This window comes from Musca domestica, unplaced genomic scaffold (assembly GCF_030504385.1).
Source record: "Musca domestica strain aabys unplaced genomic scaffold, Musca_domestica.polishedcontigs.V.1.1 4, whole genome shotgun sequence".
Classification (NCBI taxonomy): domain Eukaryota; kingdom Metazoa; phylum Arthropoda; class Insecta; order Diptera; family Muscidae; genus Musca; species Musca domestica.
The window spans coordinates 21,190,482-21,210,607 of NW_026712328.1; the positions used below are offsets into that span (position 1 = coordinate 21,190,482).

A 20,126-nucleotide genomic window follows, 5' to 3' on the forward strand; every position below is an offset into this window, starting at 1 on the left:
AAATCACTCTTGCTTCCCAACGAATGAATAATGTTAATAAAATTTTACTCAAATGTGTATTATGTCTGCAGGACCATTGGTATTGATAATGGGTGATGTAGGTCCACGATTTGGTATAGCTCCCATATAATGGTACCTCCCGATATTAGGTACTTCGATGATTTTAGCGACATTATCCACCTGTTATTATTATACATTTGGTATTTAAAGTTCGTAATAGATACTTCAGCCTGTGATAGAAAATTGTCTATGCAGGTCCACATCTTCGTATAGCCCCCACATAACGGTACTCCCGATATTCGGTACTTTGATGATTTTAGCGATTTTACCCATTCTCTTGTTAGTTATGATAGGGTTTCTGTAAAAAGTTCACTCCAAATCGAATGTTAAATTCAGTCAATTGCTTTTGGGTTGCTGAAATATCACAAAAAATCCGTAAAATTTGCTAAATAACAATCTGTATGAATGCAAAATATTAATTTTTGGCGCACATACATACAATTTTATCAAATCACAAAACAATATGTCAATATTTATTTAGAATAATATTTCTGTTCACATTTGTTTATTTTAGCATTTACTAGTGCAGCAAAAATACACTTTCAATCAAAATCAAAAATCAGCTTCAACAGACAAATGGGCATCGATAATTCGGATTAGAATTTTATGCGGATGAATATATTGAGTATTCTTCTTAATGGTGCATCCAACCTATATTTCAATGTACAAAAATATTATTAAAGATATCGGAACAGTTGAAGCAGAAATTTGTGTAGCTGCCGTTCACATACAGGGTGAGATGAAAAAACTGCAACTATCTTCAGACTGCTGTCATTTCTAAGCCACTCTTACGACAGCTGTTAAAATTATTCGATTTACAGCTTAGTATATTGTTTACAAGTGTACAAATTGGTGAGAATTTTCAGAAAAAAAGTTATTCGTGATGGAATTCCAGCGTGATGGTGTGATTTCTTTATATTTGTCTAGAAAACCGCAAGTGGCTATCGTTAGAGCATTCCAGCAATTAAACATGAATAAATCTTTTGTGTCTCGTACCATCTCCCTTTACCGCGAAACTGGTAGCGTAGCCCGACGTGATGGAAGTGGACGGAAGAAAACAGCAACACCAGCAGAAATGGTTCGAAAAGTAAGAAAGTGACTAGATCGAAACTCGCGTCACAGTTGCCGAAAAATGGCTCGTGAGCTGAACGTATCGAAATATTCCATTCGGCAAAAATTGAAAAATGAGCCATTGAAATTCCAAAAAGTGCAAGAACTTACGCCGCAACACCGCACCGTCAAGGAAGTGGACGGAAGAAAACAACATCATCAGCAGAAATTGCTCGAAAAGTAAAGAAGCGACTTGATAGAAACCCGCGTCGCAGTGGCCAAAAAATGGCTCGTGAGCTGAATATATCGCAATATTCCATTCGGAAAATATGAAAAATTAGACCTTGAAATTCCAAAAAGTGCAAGAACTTACACCACAACAGAAAGAGCTAAAGAGTTGCTTCGTTTGGCCGAAAGTGGTGAACTGCCGAATTTGGTTTTATCCGATGAGAAAACATTCGTTGTCCAGCAGTTTTAAACAAACAGAATGAACGTGTTTACTTGCCAAAGAGGTCAGCTGAAAATGTGCACCTTCTGTTGGCCACCAGCACTCAAGCGCCGGCCATGGTGATGGTGTGTGGTCCACCATAACATCCGATGGTCGCTCTCCGCTCGTATTAATCTACCGTGGCATTAGAATAAATGCCGAATATTATCGCAAAAATATTCTGGAGGGTGTATTAAAGCCTTGGGCACGCAAACATTTTTATCGCAGACCTTGGACATTCTAACAGGACTCAGCACCATCGCACTCAGCACGCGCCACCCAATAATGGTTACAAAATGAGGTTCCTCGCTTCATTTCCAGCGCACAATAGCCACCAAAATCTCAGGATGCCAATCCGTTGGACTATTGTGTCTGGAGTATTTTGAAAAGCAAGGTTGGCACTAAAAAATACAAAAGTGTCGATCACATCAAGCAAGCGCTTCACCGGGAATGGGCCAAAATACGGCAGAGCAACATTCCTGCAGCGTGTGACGGTTTCATTGGCCGTTTGAAGGCCATAATTAAATATGATGCTACTTCCGACATTTTTTGCTTTCATTCAATAAAATATAAAAAAATTTAAAAATTATGGCATTTGATTTTGTTGCAGTTTTTTATCTCCCCTGTATATGCACCGAAGATGCAAAATTGTCTTGAAATTTAATGCATATCAGTCGTTGGAATTTGACTACAAAACAAATGAGAACAATCCCCAAAAGTTATTTTTTTATCAAATGGATCCCCAAAATGTTTCCCCAATTCCTCTAAAGTGTATTGAAAGAAAAAGAAAAATGATGCATGTATTTTTTGTGTCATTAAATTTAATCATACAAAAATTAAAATAATTTTCTAAAATATGGCATAAAGTTTCAAGGAGTAGAATTGGACAGGTTGGAGGGGGAAAAATTATACATTATGCTTAAGTAAAAGAAATCTTTTTACAAAAAATTCTCTTTCTTTTCGAATTTACGGATCATACATCAATAGATAGCTTAAATTTTAACTAGAAAGATATACAACAAAACAATAATTAAAAAGTAATTAAAACATAATTTTTTAAAAGAGAAATAATATAATAATAATAATAATTATTATTATTGAAAGCTTTTTAAACGAAAAAACAATTTTAAATTATTTTTAGTTTTAATTTTCATTTCATTCACAATATTTTAAATAATTCTAGACAAATTAAAATGTCAAATGTTAATAAAAGTCTAAGAAAATACTCAAAAGTTTACTTTGAAAATGCACTGCATTTCCAAAGAAGAAAAAAAAATAAAATTCTGAAAGACAAACAAATATTTAACAAAACAAAATTTCCAAGGAGTGGGGGTGAGATGTGGTAGAACAAAAAGCGTTAATTTTAAAAAAATTAAATGACAAATTTATATGTTTTTCTTTATTACATACTTGAGTATGTACTGTATCGTATTATGTATGTTATGTGTAAAATATTTTGATTGGTTGTATTGTTCATGTATAGGTAGTAAATATGGAGAATAGGGTTTATTATTATTTGTTTTTGTTATGTTATATATTTGTTTTTATTTTATTTTTGTTTTTTTTTTATATAATAATTAAGTATATATGTAGTTTTTTAAATAAACTTCCTTATTTGTGTATAATGTAAATAGTTTATTTTCGTTTATATTTTATGAGATTATTCTTTTTTAGAGATTTTAGGTTTTTGTGTATTTATATTATGCTTGTTAATCTTAATTGTTGTTACTTTCGTTTTCTTAAATAACTAAAATTACTATGTAAAATTTTACGTATTTTGTTGCAACTATTTATCATTAAGGGTTTTCTTGTTTTTGTTTTTGACTTTAACTTAGCTTTGTTTTTTCTTCTTCATTCATTAATGTTTAATTTAATTTTATATTTAGTTGGTATATGTAATAGTAATTATGTGTTATATTAGAAAGTACATGAACTTAAAAATAAAGGGAGGGGGCAATTTTAGTTGTTTTCTTCTTGAATGGTAAAGGGGGGAAGTTTCTCTTTTTCACAGTTTAGTTTTACTGTCATTTTCCTTCCGCCTTTTCTTCTTATTTATTACATGGTTATTTGGGGAAGTTGATTGGCTTAAGCTGTAAAATTTATGAATTTACTTTACTAACGGCTTTCAACAAATCATGATTTGTTTTGTCTAACGCACTCATCATACCCAAATTACCACCCAGACCACTGCCAACACCCATACCCAATCCTAGTTTCAGATCATTTTGCCCCACAACGGAATGATGCAAATGGCCGGGATTGTGAGCTATGATCGAGTGATGATCTTGATGTTGTTGTTGATGCTGTTGTTGTTGTGGATGATGTTGTTGTTGCTGTGGCTGTTGCTGTTGGACTTTGTTGTTGTTTTGTTGGGCGGATTTCATGGCTTCTTGGGCTTTCATTTTCTCTTGCTCCTCACGATCGCGTCGAGCCTGGAAATACAAGAATAAATAAGTGAGGTTAGAATAAATTAAAAACATGTAAAACAGGGCATCTATATCTATAAAAGAGGAAAATGTTTGTATGTTTGTTTGTTTGTTTGTTTGTTTGTAATTTATGGACTCGAAAACCGCTGAATAGATTTTACTGAAAATTTCCATATATACTGCAACATCGCCTGAAAGTAACATAGGCTATATACATTTTTGAATTTCCAATTGGAACTGGAGATATAGCATCAGAATCGGAGGTACCTCCCAAAAATTTAGATTTTATATGCACATATCTATTGATTGGTTGAAGATACAGTCTCCAAATTTGGAATACGTAACGGAATTTGGAACAAAAATATGTTTGCCAAATTATATTGTAATCGGTTCAGATTTAGATATAGCTCCCATATATATTTTTGACCGATTTCGTTCATTTGATGCCTCAAACACAATATGAATGTTCTATTCCAATGAAATTTGGAATGTGTGACGGGATTTAATCCGAAAATTAATTTGTCAAATTATATTGAAATCGGTTCAGATTTGGATATAGCTCCCATATATATTTTCGGCCGATTTCAAGCATTTGATGCACCAAACACGCTATGTATCCCCAATTTCAATGAAATTTGAAACGTGTGATAGATTTTATCTAAAAAATTGATTTCCCAAATTATATTGAAATCGGTTCAGATTTGGATATAGCTCCCATATACATTTTCGGCCGATTTCATGTATTTGGTGGACCAAACACGACATGTATTTCCAATTGTAATGAAATTTAAAATAAGTAACGGAATTGGGGGCCAAAATGTATTTGTCAAATTAAATTGAAATCGGTTCAGATTTGGATATAGCTCCCATATATATTATCGACCGATTTCACGTATTTGATGCACCAATGGTTATATATGCACCATATATTTGATGCACAAAACACGATACGTATTTCCGATTCCAACGAAATTCGGCATGAGTGGCTAAATTTTGTACAAAAATAAATTTGACAAATTATATTCAAATACGCTCAGATTTGATTATAGCTCCCATATATATACTCAGCCGATTTCACATATTTGATGCACAAAACACGATACGTATTTCCGACTCCAATGAAATTCGGCACGAGTGGCTAAATTTGGTACGAAAATAAATTTGACAAATTATATTCAAATACGCTCAGATTTGTTTATAGCTCCCATATATATACTCAGCCGATTTCACATATTTGATGCACCCAAAGCGAGAGAGACAAAATCTGGCACCAGCAAAAATTGCCAAATTATATTGAAATCAGTTGAGGTTTGGATATAGCTAACATATATATTTCGGCCGATTTCATACATATTATGCACCAAACACGATATATATGACCGATTCCAATGAAATTCAGAATGTGTGGCGGAATTTGGTTATAATAATAAATGTGATAAATTAATTGGAAATTAGTGAAGATTTGGATATAGCTCCCATATATATATTCTCGGCCGATTTCACATATTTGACGCACCAATTTCAATGAAATATGAAAGGTGTGGCGGAGTTTGGTGTAAAAGTAATTTTTTTAAAATTATATTTAAATCGGATCAGATTGGGATATGATTTTAATAAGAACCATTGACCCACAACGCCTTAGGCTAACACTAAAAAAAAACACAACAATTTATTTGAAATACGCTTATTACGGCGAAGTATGTTGCTATCTCGAATCCACTAATAGCAATAGAAATGCCACTCTACTTAAAAAAATTGCAGTTTCCTGCACGCTTGGTATTTGCTATGAAATACATAAATCCAAAGGATAAACCCTTCGTGTATGCACGTCATGTTACTGCTTTTGTAATGATTTTGTTTATTAACGCATTAAATTAGTGCAATATATTTTTTTTAATTTTTAAATTTGTTTTTCTTTATCCAACATATGTTCGTAAATAAAATTTTGAATGCATATAAAATCAACAGGGGTAGCGAAGCGCACCGGGTTCAGCTAGTAAAATATATATTGAAATTATATAATATCAATCGTGAAATATAAATTATATCTACTCTCCCATAAAATGGAGGACAATATGGATGTATGTTCTAGATTAGAGAAACAATTTTATCATTTGTTGAAATTATTTTCCTCTTTTCAAAATTTATAGTTTCCTTCAAATGATATCTCCTTAATTTTAGTACTATGAAGATGCTATTCACAAGTTCAATAAAATTAAATTAAATTAAATTAAATTAAATTAAATGTTTAGGTACCATGTCCTAAACAAATAACTATTACATTTTTTAATACAATTGTCGGCATATTTTTAAATATCCGTTTTTCACATTCCACATATGTTGAAAGCCTTGGACATATTTTAAGCCAATTGGGTAGAATTTAAGTTTATTTGGAAAAATTTGCCCCAAATATTTTCTTTAATTTGATTCAAAATCATTGCTGACTGAAGTTGTTAAATAAAAACACATAAACTCTTTGGGCAATTTTGTGCAATGAATATGTAATGAGGGTAAAATAGAACTCAGAAGGCTTCCAAAATTGATCTTAATTGATCAAATGTTGATACCCCATACAAATATTATTAAAACATCAATACCCCAAATATATACACATACAAATGCATTTATTTTTAAATACTTCTGATTTTAACCCAGTGCATATTACTTACTTGTTCATTTATCTCCTTGACAGCTCGCAATTCTTTTTTAAGTTTCATGCGACGATTTTGGAACCAGATTTTTATTTGTCTCTCTGTCAAGCACAACGCATGGGCAATTTCAATTCTTCGTCGTCGTGTTAGGTAATGGTTGAAGTGGAATTCTTTTTCCAACTCAAGAGTCTGGAAACGTGTATAAGTTTGACGGCCGCGACGACGAGGACAACCATTGGGACCTGAAATTACAGAGAAATGACATTTAATAAAGTAAAGAAATTAGACTTCGAAATTCATTTCATTTTGTTTCAACAAGAACAAAAAGAAAATATGCAAATTATGGTTGGACATTAATTAAGTGAAGAAGGCAACCCCAAACGTTAAAATAACTCAGGAAAGTTTTTTTTAATGAATTTGTTTAATTCATATCAAGATTTCCAAGAGAAAAAAATAAATCGATCTAACAAACGACGTTTTTGAAATGGAGTTTATATATTTATTCGAAAGAAGCCTTTCTTTCATAACTTGAAACAATGTTTTTTCAGAATTTTATATTTCATTGTTGCTGCTTGCCTGGAAATTGCTTTGAGAACCAAAAGCAACCAGACATCTAACAATTGTTTATTTTGTTTCAATTTTAATCTCAGCTGCCTTTTCAATTTTGATACCCAGGGCGAATGGACACCTTGGGTTTTTTGTTTATGGCAAGTGTGTGTCTGGACCTCCAGCCATGTTGTTGTTCCACTTGGACGCTCATAGAAGAAAAAGGGTAAACAGCTAAAACTTTTTTTTCAACAATTCCTATGCTCAACTACGCACAATCAAGCGTTGTCGTCATGCAATTGACGAGATAAACACCATGCGGTAATGCGCCATACGACACAGCATGTCCTCGCGTCGGCTTTTTGTTAGCCGGGCATGGTGCAGGAGATGAGGTAAAAAAAGTAAATTCCTTCCTACAAATTGTTTCGTTGCGCTTGTAAATCTTAGTATTTGTTTTGTGTTAGCAAAATCCGTGGGCAATTTTTTGTGCGTGCAAAAAACTCTTTGCCTTTTTAAGGGAATTTTCCAGGCTACCTGTACCTATCGTATTTGAGTTTTTTTTTCAGAGCTATAAATGTTGTTATTGGTTTTAGCTGTTTTTGTTTATGGCACCCTTTAGCTATTGTTTAGCCAAGTGCTGCTGTTAGCTATTGTTAACCGTGTTTTTTTCGGAAAACTTATCAGCATAAAAAATATTTTTCTTTTTTTATATTTCACGGTTTCCAAAAATCAATTGTAAACAGGTAAATCTTGGTGGGATATTTGCTAATATTTTGATGTTTGTTACTAAAATATTTGTATTTTCCGGCATACAATTGCGTAAAAGGCAAAGGTTTTTTAAGGGGAATTTTCCAGTTGTTTTTTATGTTATTCGGTAAGGTTATTTTTTGTATGCCATGGGAGGTCTTTGAGGTTTATCCTCAAGAAATTTTGCAGATTGTTTATCAGTCTCGCATAGTGCATCATGCAAGATAGGGAGTTATGTAATTTATGTGCTATTGACTTGCTTTAATCCTTTGTTAAAAAAAATGGGGAACTGAAACTAATTTATACAATATAAATTTTATGAAAATCATTTCCGCAGATAAAAGTGTACAAAAACGTTGCGAAATTCCGAAAATATGTCGGAAGATGATTTTACATTTTTTCGTTTAAATTCCTTACTTACGAAGTTATTGAAAATAATTTTTGACCAGACACTTTTTTGGCAAGTTTCACTCATAAAATGAAGAACATTTTTTAGAATATTTGAAGTAATTTTAAGAAAATCTAGAGCAGGCTCTAATGATATTTTATTAAGTTAGAAACATATATATAAGGATTGGTCAAAATATGGACTCTTTTGTGAAAGAATTTTTCAACTGAAAAATTCTAACACATTTCGAGATATTGACCCTTCATTATATAATTGTTAAAATATTACCAATATTATTTTAAGTACTTGAGGGGTCTTAAGCACACATCTAGCATTGCCTCTTTTTTCGAAACTTGGATCTTTCATAGTGACCGAAATACACCAATTTCTTCGTAAAAACAATCACAGATTTTCTTTTTAATTTTTAGAATAAACCTATCATAAAGTCTTTAACAAGGATACTGTATTGAGTTGGAAATAATAATTGATAATTTGTGAGATCGTTTGGAAAATGTATATTAAGTTTATACTTATACCTTTATACAAAATTGGGAAATTATGTCATAAAAATTATCTTTATGATATTTTGTCAGACAGTTAATAGAAAACCCTTAGTATTTTGAAAAACCCAGTAGAAAGAGTAATTTATTGGTAATATGATTTTATTTTCAAAAACGACGTCCCTGTATTTGACTCAGTGAACACAACACTTAATACTTTTATAAACTCTTGTACAAATGATTTTCCAACATTGAATCCCAATCTTCAATTTAAAATAAAATTATTCAAATAATTAAAATATTAACCTTATTTATTGATCTCTTGCAACAATGTAATTTAAGGTCCTCTCAGGGTCGTGGTGGCTGTCTACTTGCTGCCCATTTTCCCACCATAACTAAGCAATATGCCAATAAGTAATTTTACTCCTTTACAGCTCTGTAATTTTATTGCCATATAAATGTCTCGTTTAAGATAGAGCAAATTGCTATATAGTTGTACTCTTCTAATAACTAACCAAATAACAATTATGGCAGCCAACATGGCTGTCGATATAAACAGCAACACCAACAACAAACTCATCTTTTACTAACAAAACCAAACAGAGCACAGGTAAAAGAGTATGGCTGTGTAAGTTATGGAATAGCCATCCACCGTTACCACGTTGTATGGAATTGCTCTCATGAAACACGCTCAACAGAGAGTCATTGTAGTGAGAAGAGAAATGTGAATGTTTATTTGGGGGTTAAACTCTCGTTTCAATTTCAGTTTGAGTAATTTTAACTGAGAGAGAATGATTTGAATGAGTCTCGAAGAGTTGCCAGAGTGGAGTAAATAATGGGAAATATAATTTTTTGTAAATTATTGAAAAATATGCTATAATATATTAAAATTAGTCATTTTAAAATTAAAGTTATAAGAACATTTTTCAAAAAGTAATTTAGATTAAAGTAGAAGGAGCTTGTTTGAAACCTTCTTAATATTAAATGAGCAATTGTCAATAATAATAATCAAATATTTAAAATTACAATTTGTTTAGAAATCAATTTAAATCATTATTGAATGAAATATATATTTAGATCATCCATCTCTTGGGTAAATAATTTAACAACTACCATGAACACATCGTCATTCATGTACCCGAAATACTCTCGAATCGAACATTTCTAATAACAAATTCAACAAAGTTGCCTCTTGTTTATTTAACATTATTTATGAATTCATTTTTGTTTTCTTTTAAAAATTCCAAACAACAATCAATAAACGGTTTAAATTTTTGTACTTGTTGCTACTGTTTCTTGTAGTCGATCTGCGTGGACTCCAAATGGCAATGAAAAAAAAAAAAACAAATAACAACAACACTAAGTCCAAGCGGTGTACAAATCATACAAAATCAACAAGGAAACAGTCAAAGAAATGTTTAGATTTCACTTTTGTACATGCCATCCGGGAAATACTTCTTTCATGGCAAACCATCAAAAATATATAAACAAAACAATGTAACTGCAAGTATTGTAAAAGGGAGGGAACAATTTGTACTCTTCGTAAAATTTTTGTATTTTTTTTTAACACAATAGGATTAGAATGTATCCGACGAAAAGAAAAATATCCCCAATATATTTTATTTCCTTTTCACTTTCATCACATTGAAATGAATATAATGTTGATACCAAATATGTCAATTTCGGTATGTTTTGCCGTAAAGTATTAAAAAATCAAGACAGCAGAGTTGAACTAATTTTGAATATGAACCCTTACTACTCTTATTTTATACCTTCCTCCATTTATTTAAAATATAATAAAATTATACTGAAATAATGGCGCCAGATTCCAATACTATTATGGCGCTAAAATGTAATCGGGGTTCTGTGTCGATTTAGGCAAAACCGGTGATAGTCAGAATTTGGCAATGCAATCGAAATGCTATTGGTACGGTAAGCCATAGGTAAGTCCTCATCTTCAAAGTTTGGTATAGAATTTGATATATGAAAATATTTAGGGGTCGAAATTTGGTGTGGGATTAATGTTATATCTAAGAGGAATGTCTTTGTCCCTGGCCTGGTTTTTAGAAGAGGTGCATTTATTTTAGAAGAAGAGCATTCCCATTTACGTTGTTACGAAAAAAACAATAAAAACGAGCAAAATATCTCGGAAATGTTTAGAAATTAAGGCGGATGCCAAAATAAAAAAGTCATATTTCTTTGGACAACCATTTTCTATTTGATATAGAAGGAACCGCAGATTATTTGTAAGTTGATATTTAAATCACCTCATTTAAAACGATTTTTTTTTTTTTGAATATTTTTAGCAAAAATTCTAAATATGGAAATGTTTTTTATTCTACATAGTTCTATATTTATAATTTAATAAGGAAGATGAAAATAAATTTATTTTAAAAAATTTGTATGGATATTGTATTGGGAATACTATTATTTATTGTCTGAAATAAAATATATATTTCAAATAATATGAAAGATCATGGCTTACAAGTCCAGAACAATACCACATTTCTGTAGCTTTCCGTAACAAATACACATATTTTTTTAAATATTTTTTTAAAACCCCATACAATACTCCAACATAAAATGTGACTCACATTTTGGAGTCAAGAAAGAAATTTCATTTTTTTTTTTTGAGTTTTTCATTCACTCATTGTAACAAATGTCTGCCAAAAATTATAATGGCCCATTGTTAAAGACTACAATAAATGTTAGTTTTATTAGCAATTTTTTAAAGATTTTTCGATTTATTATAACACGTTTAAGAACTGGAATCACAGACATTGTGAAAGAAAAAATTCTTTGAATGAAAAAGACATGTTTGCTTGATTCAATGTGAATTTTTATGGGCCCATAATTTGGTTGAATGTTTTTTTTTTCGCTTTGTCATCAATGACTTGACGGGCTGGGAAGTGGCTGTTTAGTGGACGTATGGCTGGTCATAAGAGCGAATACAAAACCAATCATACCATATACCGCATTGTTCGCCACTACCACTCACTTTTGTACAATGTAATAAAAAATTGTTTATCATTTCATTAAGATAATTTATGTTATTATGTGACTTTGTCATAAATACACACATACAATTGTACATACATGTATAAAATCTTTCTTTTCGTTTGTAATCCCTTCTCCTCGTTTGCAATTCAATACCACGATATAAAATTTGCCATTCTTCTTTTCTTGGCCTTTGTTATGATTATTTTTGGTCTTTACATGTTGTTTGTTTTTTAGGGAACAACATTTGAATTTGAATTGCTTTTAAAATTTGGCAGTTATGGCCTCATAAGTAAGAATTTCAAATGTTGACAGTTCGTTTCAATTTGAATTTGCCATCTATGTATGTTAAGATATGCAAACGTATATATACAGCGAGTTGGTTTATATGGTCAGTTACCATGGCTGGCTATGGCATGTCTAGTGTTCCACTTAAAATGGCCATACTTCCTTTCATAATAAGTGTGTTGTTGTTTTTTTTTTTTATTATAACATTTATATGAGCAATTACATTTTGAAATTGTTTTTATTATTTATAACTATCAATAATTTTTGTTAACTACCAATTTAACACTTTTTTCCATTCAAAAGGAAAAACACAATGCAAAACACCAACGATTATAAAAATAATCATTTAATTTTTATGAAGTCATAACAAGTGGTAATTTCGGGCCACTTATATGGCCATATTAATGTTTTACCAGAGGTTTGTTTATGTTTGGTTACAATAAGGTTTTCATTAAAAATTTTTATAAAAAGGGGGCAATTTGTGGTGATTTGCTCTCTCTTCCGCTCTTTATCACCCTCTCTTGGTAATGACTGATCGTTGCCGGGTATTTGTTTTTGTGCCTAAAGCTTGGTGGTGTGATAGTAAATTATTTTTATGACCGCTATAAATGTTTTTTTATTCTCCTTTATGGATTTTTTAATGTTCATTTAATTCTTTGTTTCACTTTTGGCCCAAACTCTTATCACTTGTCTTTGTTTTTGGCAGAGATTATGTGACGACAGAATTTTTTGTTTTTGATTTTATTATTTTATAAGTACTCGTTTTTATGGCCATAAGACAACAACACCACCACCACCTTGTCATTTGGGAGTTGTGATCTTTCGATTTTTATTATTTATTTCACCATTTGCTGGGGTAATTATACGGTATTTGTTGAAATCACAGTGAGTATCTAACACCTAATTAATCATTAGATCATGCCTTGAAAGAAGTCATAAAATTTTTAGTGTTTTATGATACCAGTTGCCAATGGGGAATAACTAATTGAGACAAGTGAAGTGTTCGGCCCAAGTACAATAAAATCGAAACAATGGCAAGAGAAAGGAGAGAAACAAGGGGCTTGTGATTGGTATCCATTTTTTCACACCATAAAAGAGAGAGAGAGATGTCAGTTATCAATCAAGATGTTTTAAAACAATTTTATTTAGAATATAAGACAAACACTTGGTTTCCAATCACTCTTCAATGATGTCTTCCTTTAAAAGAAAGCCTTCAACAGTGATAATACAGGGTGAGATGAAAAAACTGCAACCAACTTTAGACTGCTGTCATTTCTAAGCTGTTAAAATTATTCCAGTGACAGCTCATTATATTGTTTACAAGCGTAAAAAAATGCTTCAATTTTAATTACTTCTATTTTAAAAAAGTTTTCGTTGTTTCTTTCTCTTTCGAAATTGACTGAATGCTCTGAAAATGTCAGTAAAACTATTGAACTATAGATATGTCAATTCTTTAGGTAAAATTATAAATTGTAAATTTGAAATTTCTCCATCTAATTATTTTTTGGTTGTACTTTCATATTTTTGGTAAATTTTTATTGTATTAGCATTACGAAAGGAGTTACGAAAGGAGTCCCTTCTAAAAACATAATATGGAAAAAGATGTTTTCAATTTCCCACTGTTTGAAATTTTAAAGTAATTTCGGTTCTGAATTTTTCAAAATGAAAAAAAAACAACGTAAATATATTTCTGAAAGAAATCTGAAGAAACCTAATTTAAAACTTAATTCCATTGGAATATGTAGATTAAAAAAGACACACAATTTCATTTTACAAATTCGTGAGATTTTAATTTTTTGTATTCCTTTTGAAATTTTCACAATAATGTTATCAATTTCCCACACGAACTACAAAAATTTGTGTCTGAGAAAATGTTGTAAACTTTTTTATTTGAGATTCGAGACAGAGTTCAATACCTAGTAGGATGTATTTTATTTATGTTGATTTCTAATTTTTCAAGATGATCTCAGTTTCGAACAATTTCTTAATTTTCTATTTTGTTTCTTTTTAATTTCAATATAGAAAAACTTAAATTTTGCTTAAATTTTGTTCTTTCTCAACTTCCTTCAAACATTTAACTTTGTGCTTGCATGAAAATTATTTTAAATATTCTTTCACATATTTTGGGGTTTACATTAATGATTGTTATGAACATAAAGGAAATACCTTGTATCATTTCCTCCCAAAAAAAGAAAAACAGCAAAAGCAGAAAAAAACCAAAAAACACAGAAAAAGTATTTACCCTTAAGGCAAACCCGAGAGTTTGTTTGGGTTTGCAAGAGAGTGTGTGTGTGTATGTGTATCTGTGTCTATGTGTGTAATCTCTGCCATAATGGTTACTTATAATACAACTAACAATGGTTTCAATGGCTGTCTGAATTGTTATTATATTTTTTGTATACTTTGTTGTTGTTGTTGTCGTTGTTTTCTTCTCCACCTCCTTTCTTAGTGTTTCGGTTGCATGTCTGTTATTTTTTTGTGTGTGGCTGTTTCCCTTTTTTAACTAAAACATGTCTGTCTTTCCTAGAAGTAGAATTCTAAATGTGCGACATTATTATTGTTGTTGCTGCTGCTGATGCTATTTTGTCGTCTGTTCTATTTTTGGGGGTTCAAGAATCCTTTTGAAACCACCACCACCAGCACTACCACTACCATTACTGCTATCAATAACAAAACTACTATGGTTGTTTATAAATGTATAAAAGTTAGTTGAATTTGGCTTTGTGTGAGTGTATGTGTGTATTTTCGTCTCTCTAGACCACACTAGGGGGTCCTTTGTCATTTATTTAAGTTAATTTCGTTGTTGTTATGCTGCTTCTTTTTTCTTTGCTTCTTCCATTTTTCGGGGGGTATTCCCTGTGAATAAATGTTTACCTGTCTTAAATCTGGCTAATAAATAAGATTGGTGTTGTTGTTGTTGTTTTGAATACAAAGAAACAGGGTGAATTAACTTTGTGAAGAGACAAAAATTAGTCATTTTACTTAATAAGAAAAATATTTTTTTAAGAATTTAAGGTTCCATTTCAGATTTTTAGCCCACCCCACTTATATATCTTTGACATTTTTATCAACCTTGTAATTAACTTTATCGCAAACCCCCTTTTACTGTGTTTTCCTTCCCCCCTATAATCCGAAGACCAGACACCATTCTTTTAACTGGTCATTTGTGTCCATTGAACTGTTAACACTCAATGCTAATGAAGGAAAGCAATGCCAATTGAATTACAATGATCAGTTGAATATAAAATAGAAACTAAACTAAAATAAAATCGAACAATCAAAACGTCTAAACAAAGACCCTCTTTCATGTGTCCAACAAAAGAGTCGATCTGCAAAGTCCCAACAAAAGATTAGACCAAATGAAATGTAGTCACATAAAAATCGTAAAATTATTGTTAAATCATGAATGGCATAAAGAGAACCTAATAGAATTACTGTGAAATTATACAAAAAAATGCGATACCAATAAAAATTGAAAAGAAGGCCAGAACAGAAGAGAAATAAGGAAAATTGCAAGAAATCAGCTTTATTAAAAATAACGAATGAATTTTCTTCTACTACTCCAAGGAACTGAACTGCAACTTTGCTAGAAACTTTTAACAAAATATACGTTTCTTGACGATTTTTAATTTTTAAAGCTTTATGCGAGCAGAAGAAGTAGAAATTCATTTGAAAGACTCATCGAACCTATCATAACTACATATTCGCTCCGTACGACAAGGTCAAGATTTGTTTTTATTACCAAGAATAAAAATATTTTATGACTTTTTTATGAATCATAAAAATATGGCCTTCATGAACAACTGCATAAGAATTTCTTCTGAAAATCTCTTTGGGATTGACGGAACTTTAAAAATTCCTATATAAACGAAATGAACTATGAACACAAGACATACGATTGTTATAATTTTGTTCTGTAAAACAAAACAAAAGTGACCAAAATTTAGTTGTATATTTTTTTTCTCTGATTCTTATAAAAACTAACACCAATTTAGCCACTCAACATGATTAGAGCGATTTGAAACTCTATTAGAAACATAAAACGGCTGACTAAAAAAACCAACCATTTGCAGCACAAAAAAAAAAAAACAAAATCCCAAGCATTATTAATTTTCAAAACCCTTATAAAGGTTTAGGTTTTTCGTTGCCAAATGATGCCGAAAAAATATGGGATTCCCTATACCAGCTTACCCTCAAGAAAACAACCACTTTTATTTAAGTCCAAGCACGCATTATACACACGTTCGTATTATACCATCATTGAAATGGACATGGAAATTACAACAACGGCATCCAAAATATCAGGCTACATCTGTGTCTGACAACCAACCATTCGGTAAATGTACCAGAACCAAAACAGAAAAAAAGGAAATTCAAAACCTCTAAGCTCAATTGCTGTTGTTGTTGTTCATACCGATATAATTTCCTACGCTCTTCGTTTTTTTTTCTTTGTCAAGTAATTTAAGCTTTCTTTTCTTTCCTGCCAATGCCGAAAATGTTTGCAGTTAAGAACATAACCACCATAGCCTGAACAACACCATGTGGTCGTAACCAAAATTTATGGCAAACGTTTGTGCTCTTTTTGGCCCCGTACATCAGTGTTATGTACCAGTCTGATCTGTGGTGGCAGAGGAAAGTGTGTGTGTTTGAAGAAAAATATTTGCTGTGCAAAGTTTTTCATTTGGAATTTTCTCAAATTCCATCTATCCACCGCACAACTTCTGCAGGAGTCATGTGTTTTCTTATAATTTGGGGATTTGTTTTTCTGCTTTGCTAAGCTCTTGTGGTAACCTACCCCACCTCTACCAAGAACTTCCTGCAAGATATATGTATATTGCCGTTTTGGTCATATATTTTTCACATTTATTGTGGGTATTTTGTCTTATCACACCCTCGCCTCCTATAGACTCGGGGAGTGGGAAAGCCAAAGGAATGTCTTGGTTTATTCATTTGGAATGTTGTCTGCTTTCCTGGCTGGCATTCAAGGCAGTAGCTGACTCATTACTATGCCATTCGGTTTGCACACAATATTCATACATAATAATGAACCAAAAAGGAAGAAAGGTAGGGGGACATTTATAAAAAAAAAAAAAAAAAAAATTAAGGAGTTGTGGTGTGTTTTTAATTTCAAGTTAAGGAAAGATGTTATCCTAACCAAAGAGAAGAGAAATGTCATTGCAAAATTAATTTTAAATTAAAATACTGAGAATGCAGATGTGTAAGCCATGTTGGGCGCCATTTGTTTCGTGCTTACTTCATTTCTCAAGTCAAACTAAGCTAAAAAATATAATAAAAATGTCTAACTTAATGCTGTTGTTGACGTTTGTATCAATTTTGAGCCAAATTCTCTCATTCAAAATTAATTGGTGTATGCGCATTTTAGATTGACAAAAATGAAAATAGACATCTAGACATCATAGTCAAACTAAAATGTACATATTTATACTTAGTTGGATCGATATTAAAAATGCAAAAATTTCTATATTGGAAAAAAAATGCAAAAAATGATTTTTATAGCAAATAAAAATCAAACTCACTTGAGCCCCACTTTGGGTGCCATTTGTTAAAATTTAATATTTTTAGAAATTAAGAAATAATTTGTGTTCACATTATTTCGAATCTCTCTTTTGCAAATCTTGTATTGTTGAGTCAACCTGTTAGCTGTATTAACTCTGCTCTCTTTTCTGTTGTTGTGAAACAAAAGCAAACCTAAGTTTAAGTTATAATTTACAGTCTGGCTGATGAAAGCAGTAGGAATGGGCATGAAGCAAAACCTTATATCCAACAACCACCACCCAACCAAGAACCAAAAAAAAAAAAAAAACACGAAGAGATTAGAAACAGCCATATAGACCGGAGGGTGTACAAAACTGGTAATGACCTCCCACCATAATTTATTGGATTTGTTGTAATCATTATGCTGTAGCATACTGATGTTACAGCCACCATTGTGCTTTTTGTTGTCAAATAGAAATTATGGTTTGTTGGATGACTGCTTCAGATTTCAATGAGCGTTTGCTCTGGTTGTTTGGCAATCTAGAATATCATTGCACACAGACCATCTCTCAAACTTTGGAAGTTTAAACTTATAAAGTTTGAAATTTTCAGATTCTTTAAGGATAATTTTTAAAAACGGCGAAATTCTTTTTGAAACTTTTCTAGCAAAGGCTATTGATTACAGTTCGGGCCAGTGATTATGGCATTTATGTTGTTTGTTTTTAATTTTATAAATGGGCCCTTGGGGACATGTCCTGGGCATTGGTAGGAATGGAATTTATATATATTCTCCCCCGCCACTGTTTTTTTTTTTTTTTTGGCTTTCATGCCACCATTTATAAATATTTCCCTTGGGGCTAAAAGTAAAATGGACTACCCGAAACCTTTTCTGTATAACAAAATCTTTGTTGCTGTTATGTTATAAACACAGTTAATATAAATTACTTGATACAATATCAATAGTTTCTTTGGGTTTTTTTGTTTGTTAATTGCAACATAGAAGGGGGGGGGTGTAAGTGTTTTCAATAGATTTTGTATCGAATTAATCCCTTATGATTATATACCATTTATACAATAAATAAAACTGAAGTTAACATTTATATTGGAGAAAGGGGTGAAACGTTTGTAGAAAATGGTATCTAGACAATGGTGGTTCTGTGGAATGGTGTTTTTTTTTTGTTATTTTAGATTTTCCTTAAATTATTCTTGGACTTAGAATTAAAGAAAAACTGAAGCATTTGTAATTTAATCAGCTTTTTAGAATCTTGCATGCACATGACTTCCAATATAAAGTAAAGAAACAAGACATTTTCGTTGAACTTTTAAATTATTTGTGTTTTTTTTTTTTTTGGGGCAGCCACAGAGGAGAACTAAAATAGAGTTAAAATAAATATTAAACTTCTAATTTTAAGCTGAAACAAAAAATTAATTAAATCTGGAAAATATTGAGTTGGTGGCGTCCACTATGAACCATGCATAAGTTTACATTATTTTGTTGCGCTGAGGTGATTAAAGATTCCGTTGTCGGAATACATACACAGATCAATTATTGATATTTTCTTAAATTTGACTAACAACTTTTTTTATCAAATGAAAAAAGGGTATTATGAAAAATTAAATATTTATATTTCTTACTAGAAATAATAATCAGGAAACTTTATTTCAGAATGATATAAGATCAATTATGTGTTGCAAAATATAAAAAAGTTCTTAAATGTGTACATCTTCCTAGTCCTTATTCTTCAAAAAAAGTATCCTCACTAACTCCGCAGCAATTGAACTGTAGTAGTATAAATATTCCATTTGAATACATTTGACTCCGCCCCTTCGGCCCTTGTTTTTATTTCAAACCAAATAAATATTTAATATTTTCAATCAAATCCAATTTGTTTTACCTCAGTTTATATTGTTGAACATTTATAAACCAATTTCATACAATAGCAATTAGCACAAATTAAAATACATTTTAAATGTGCGTGAAATTGCGTTGTGTAATTTTCATTTATTTGAAATTACCTCTCTCCTACTCAACGCCCCTGGGTTTTCAAATTCATTCACATTTTTTTTTTTTTTTTTGTTTTTCTAAACGACAATTTAAAAGTGCATTGACATTTTAACCGAACAACCCATAAATTCTGCAATAAAATTTATATTAATGCACATACAGACATATACTTAAATTAATTAAAAAGAAATGGAAGACGAATACCACCAACGACAACAACAATTCAACAACACTAAAGATTATTATAATAACTATAATGAATGTAAAAACTGAATGATATGGCATATACACGAAAACTGCAACCAAACACGCAGAGCCACAAAGGGAAACCCCTTTTAGAAACGGGGAGGGGGCGTTAGAGTAAATGGTAATGACCAAAACAATAGTCATAGAAGAAGTCGTTATTATGATAACAATTTCAAGATTCATACATGCATAACATTAGATGAGTATGAAATACATAATTACTTATGTGCAATTTTAAA

The 20,126-nt window shown here is 31.2% G+C and overlaps 1 protein-coding gene across 2 annotated transcripts in view; it reads right to left on the reverse strand.

Annotated features, from left to right (window-relative positions):
- Positions 1 to 2,398: 2,398 nt before the first annotated feature.
- LOC101890654 (homeobox protein abdominal-A) overlaps positions 2,399 to 20,126 on the reverse strand; it is a 45,254-nt gene continuing 27,526 nt past the window's right edge. For both annotated transcript variants that reach the window (XM_011293591.3, XM_011293590.3), the window contains exons 4-5: positions 6,693 to 6,916; positions 2,399 to 4,029 (exon numbers count right to left, since the gene is read on the reverse strand). In XM_011293591.3, coding sequence (XP_011291893.1) covers positions 3,697 to 4,029; positions 6,693 to 6,916 — 557 coding nt within the window. In that variant the 3' untranslated portion in view covers positions 2,399 to 3,696. The remainder of the gene's footprint in view (positions 4,030 to 6,692; positions 6,917 to 20,126) is intronic.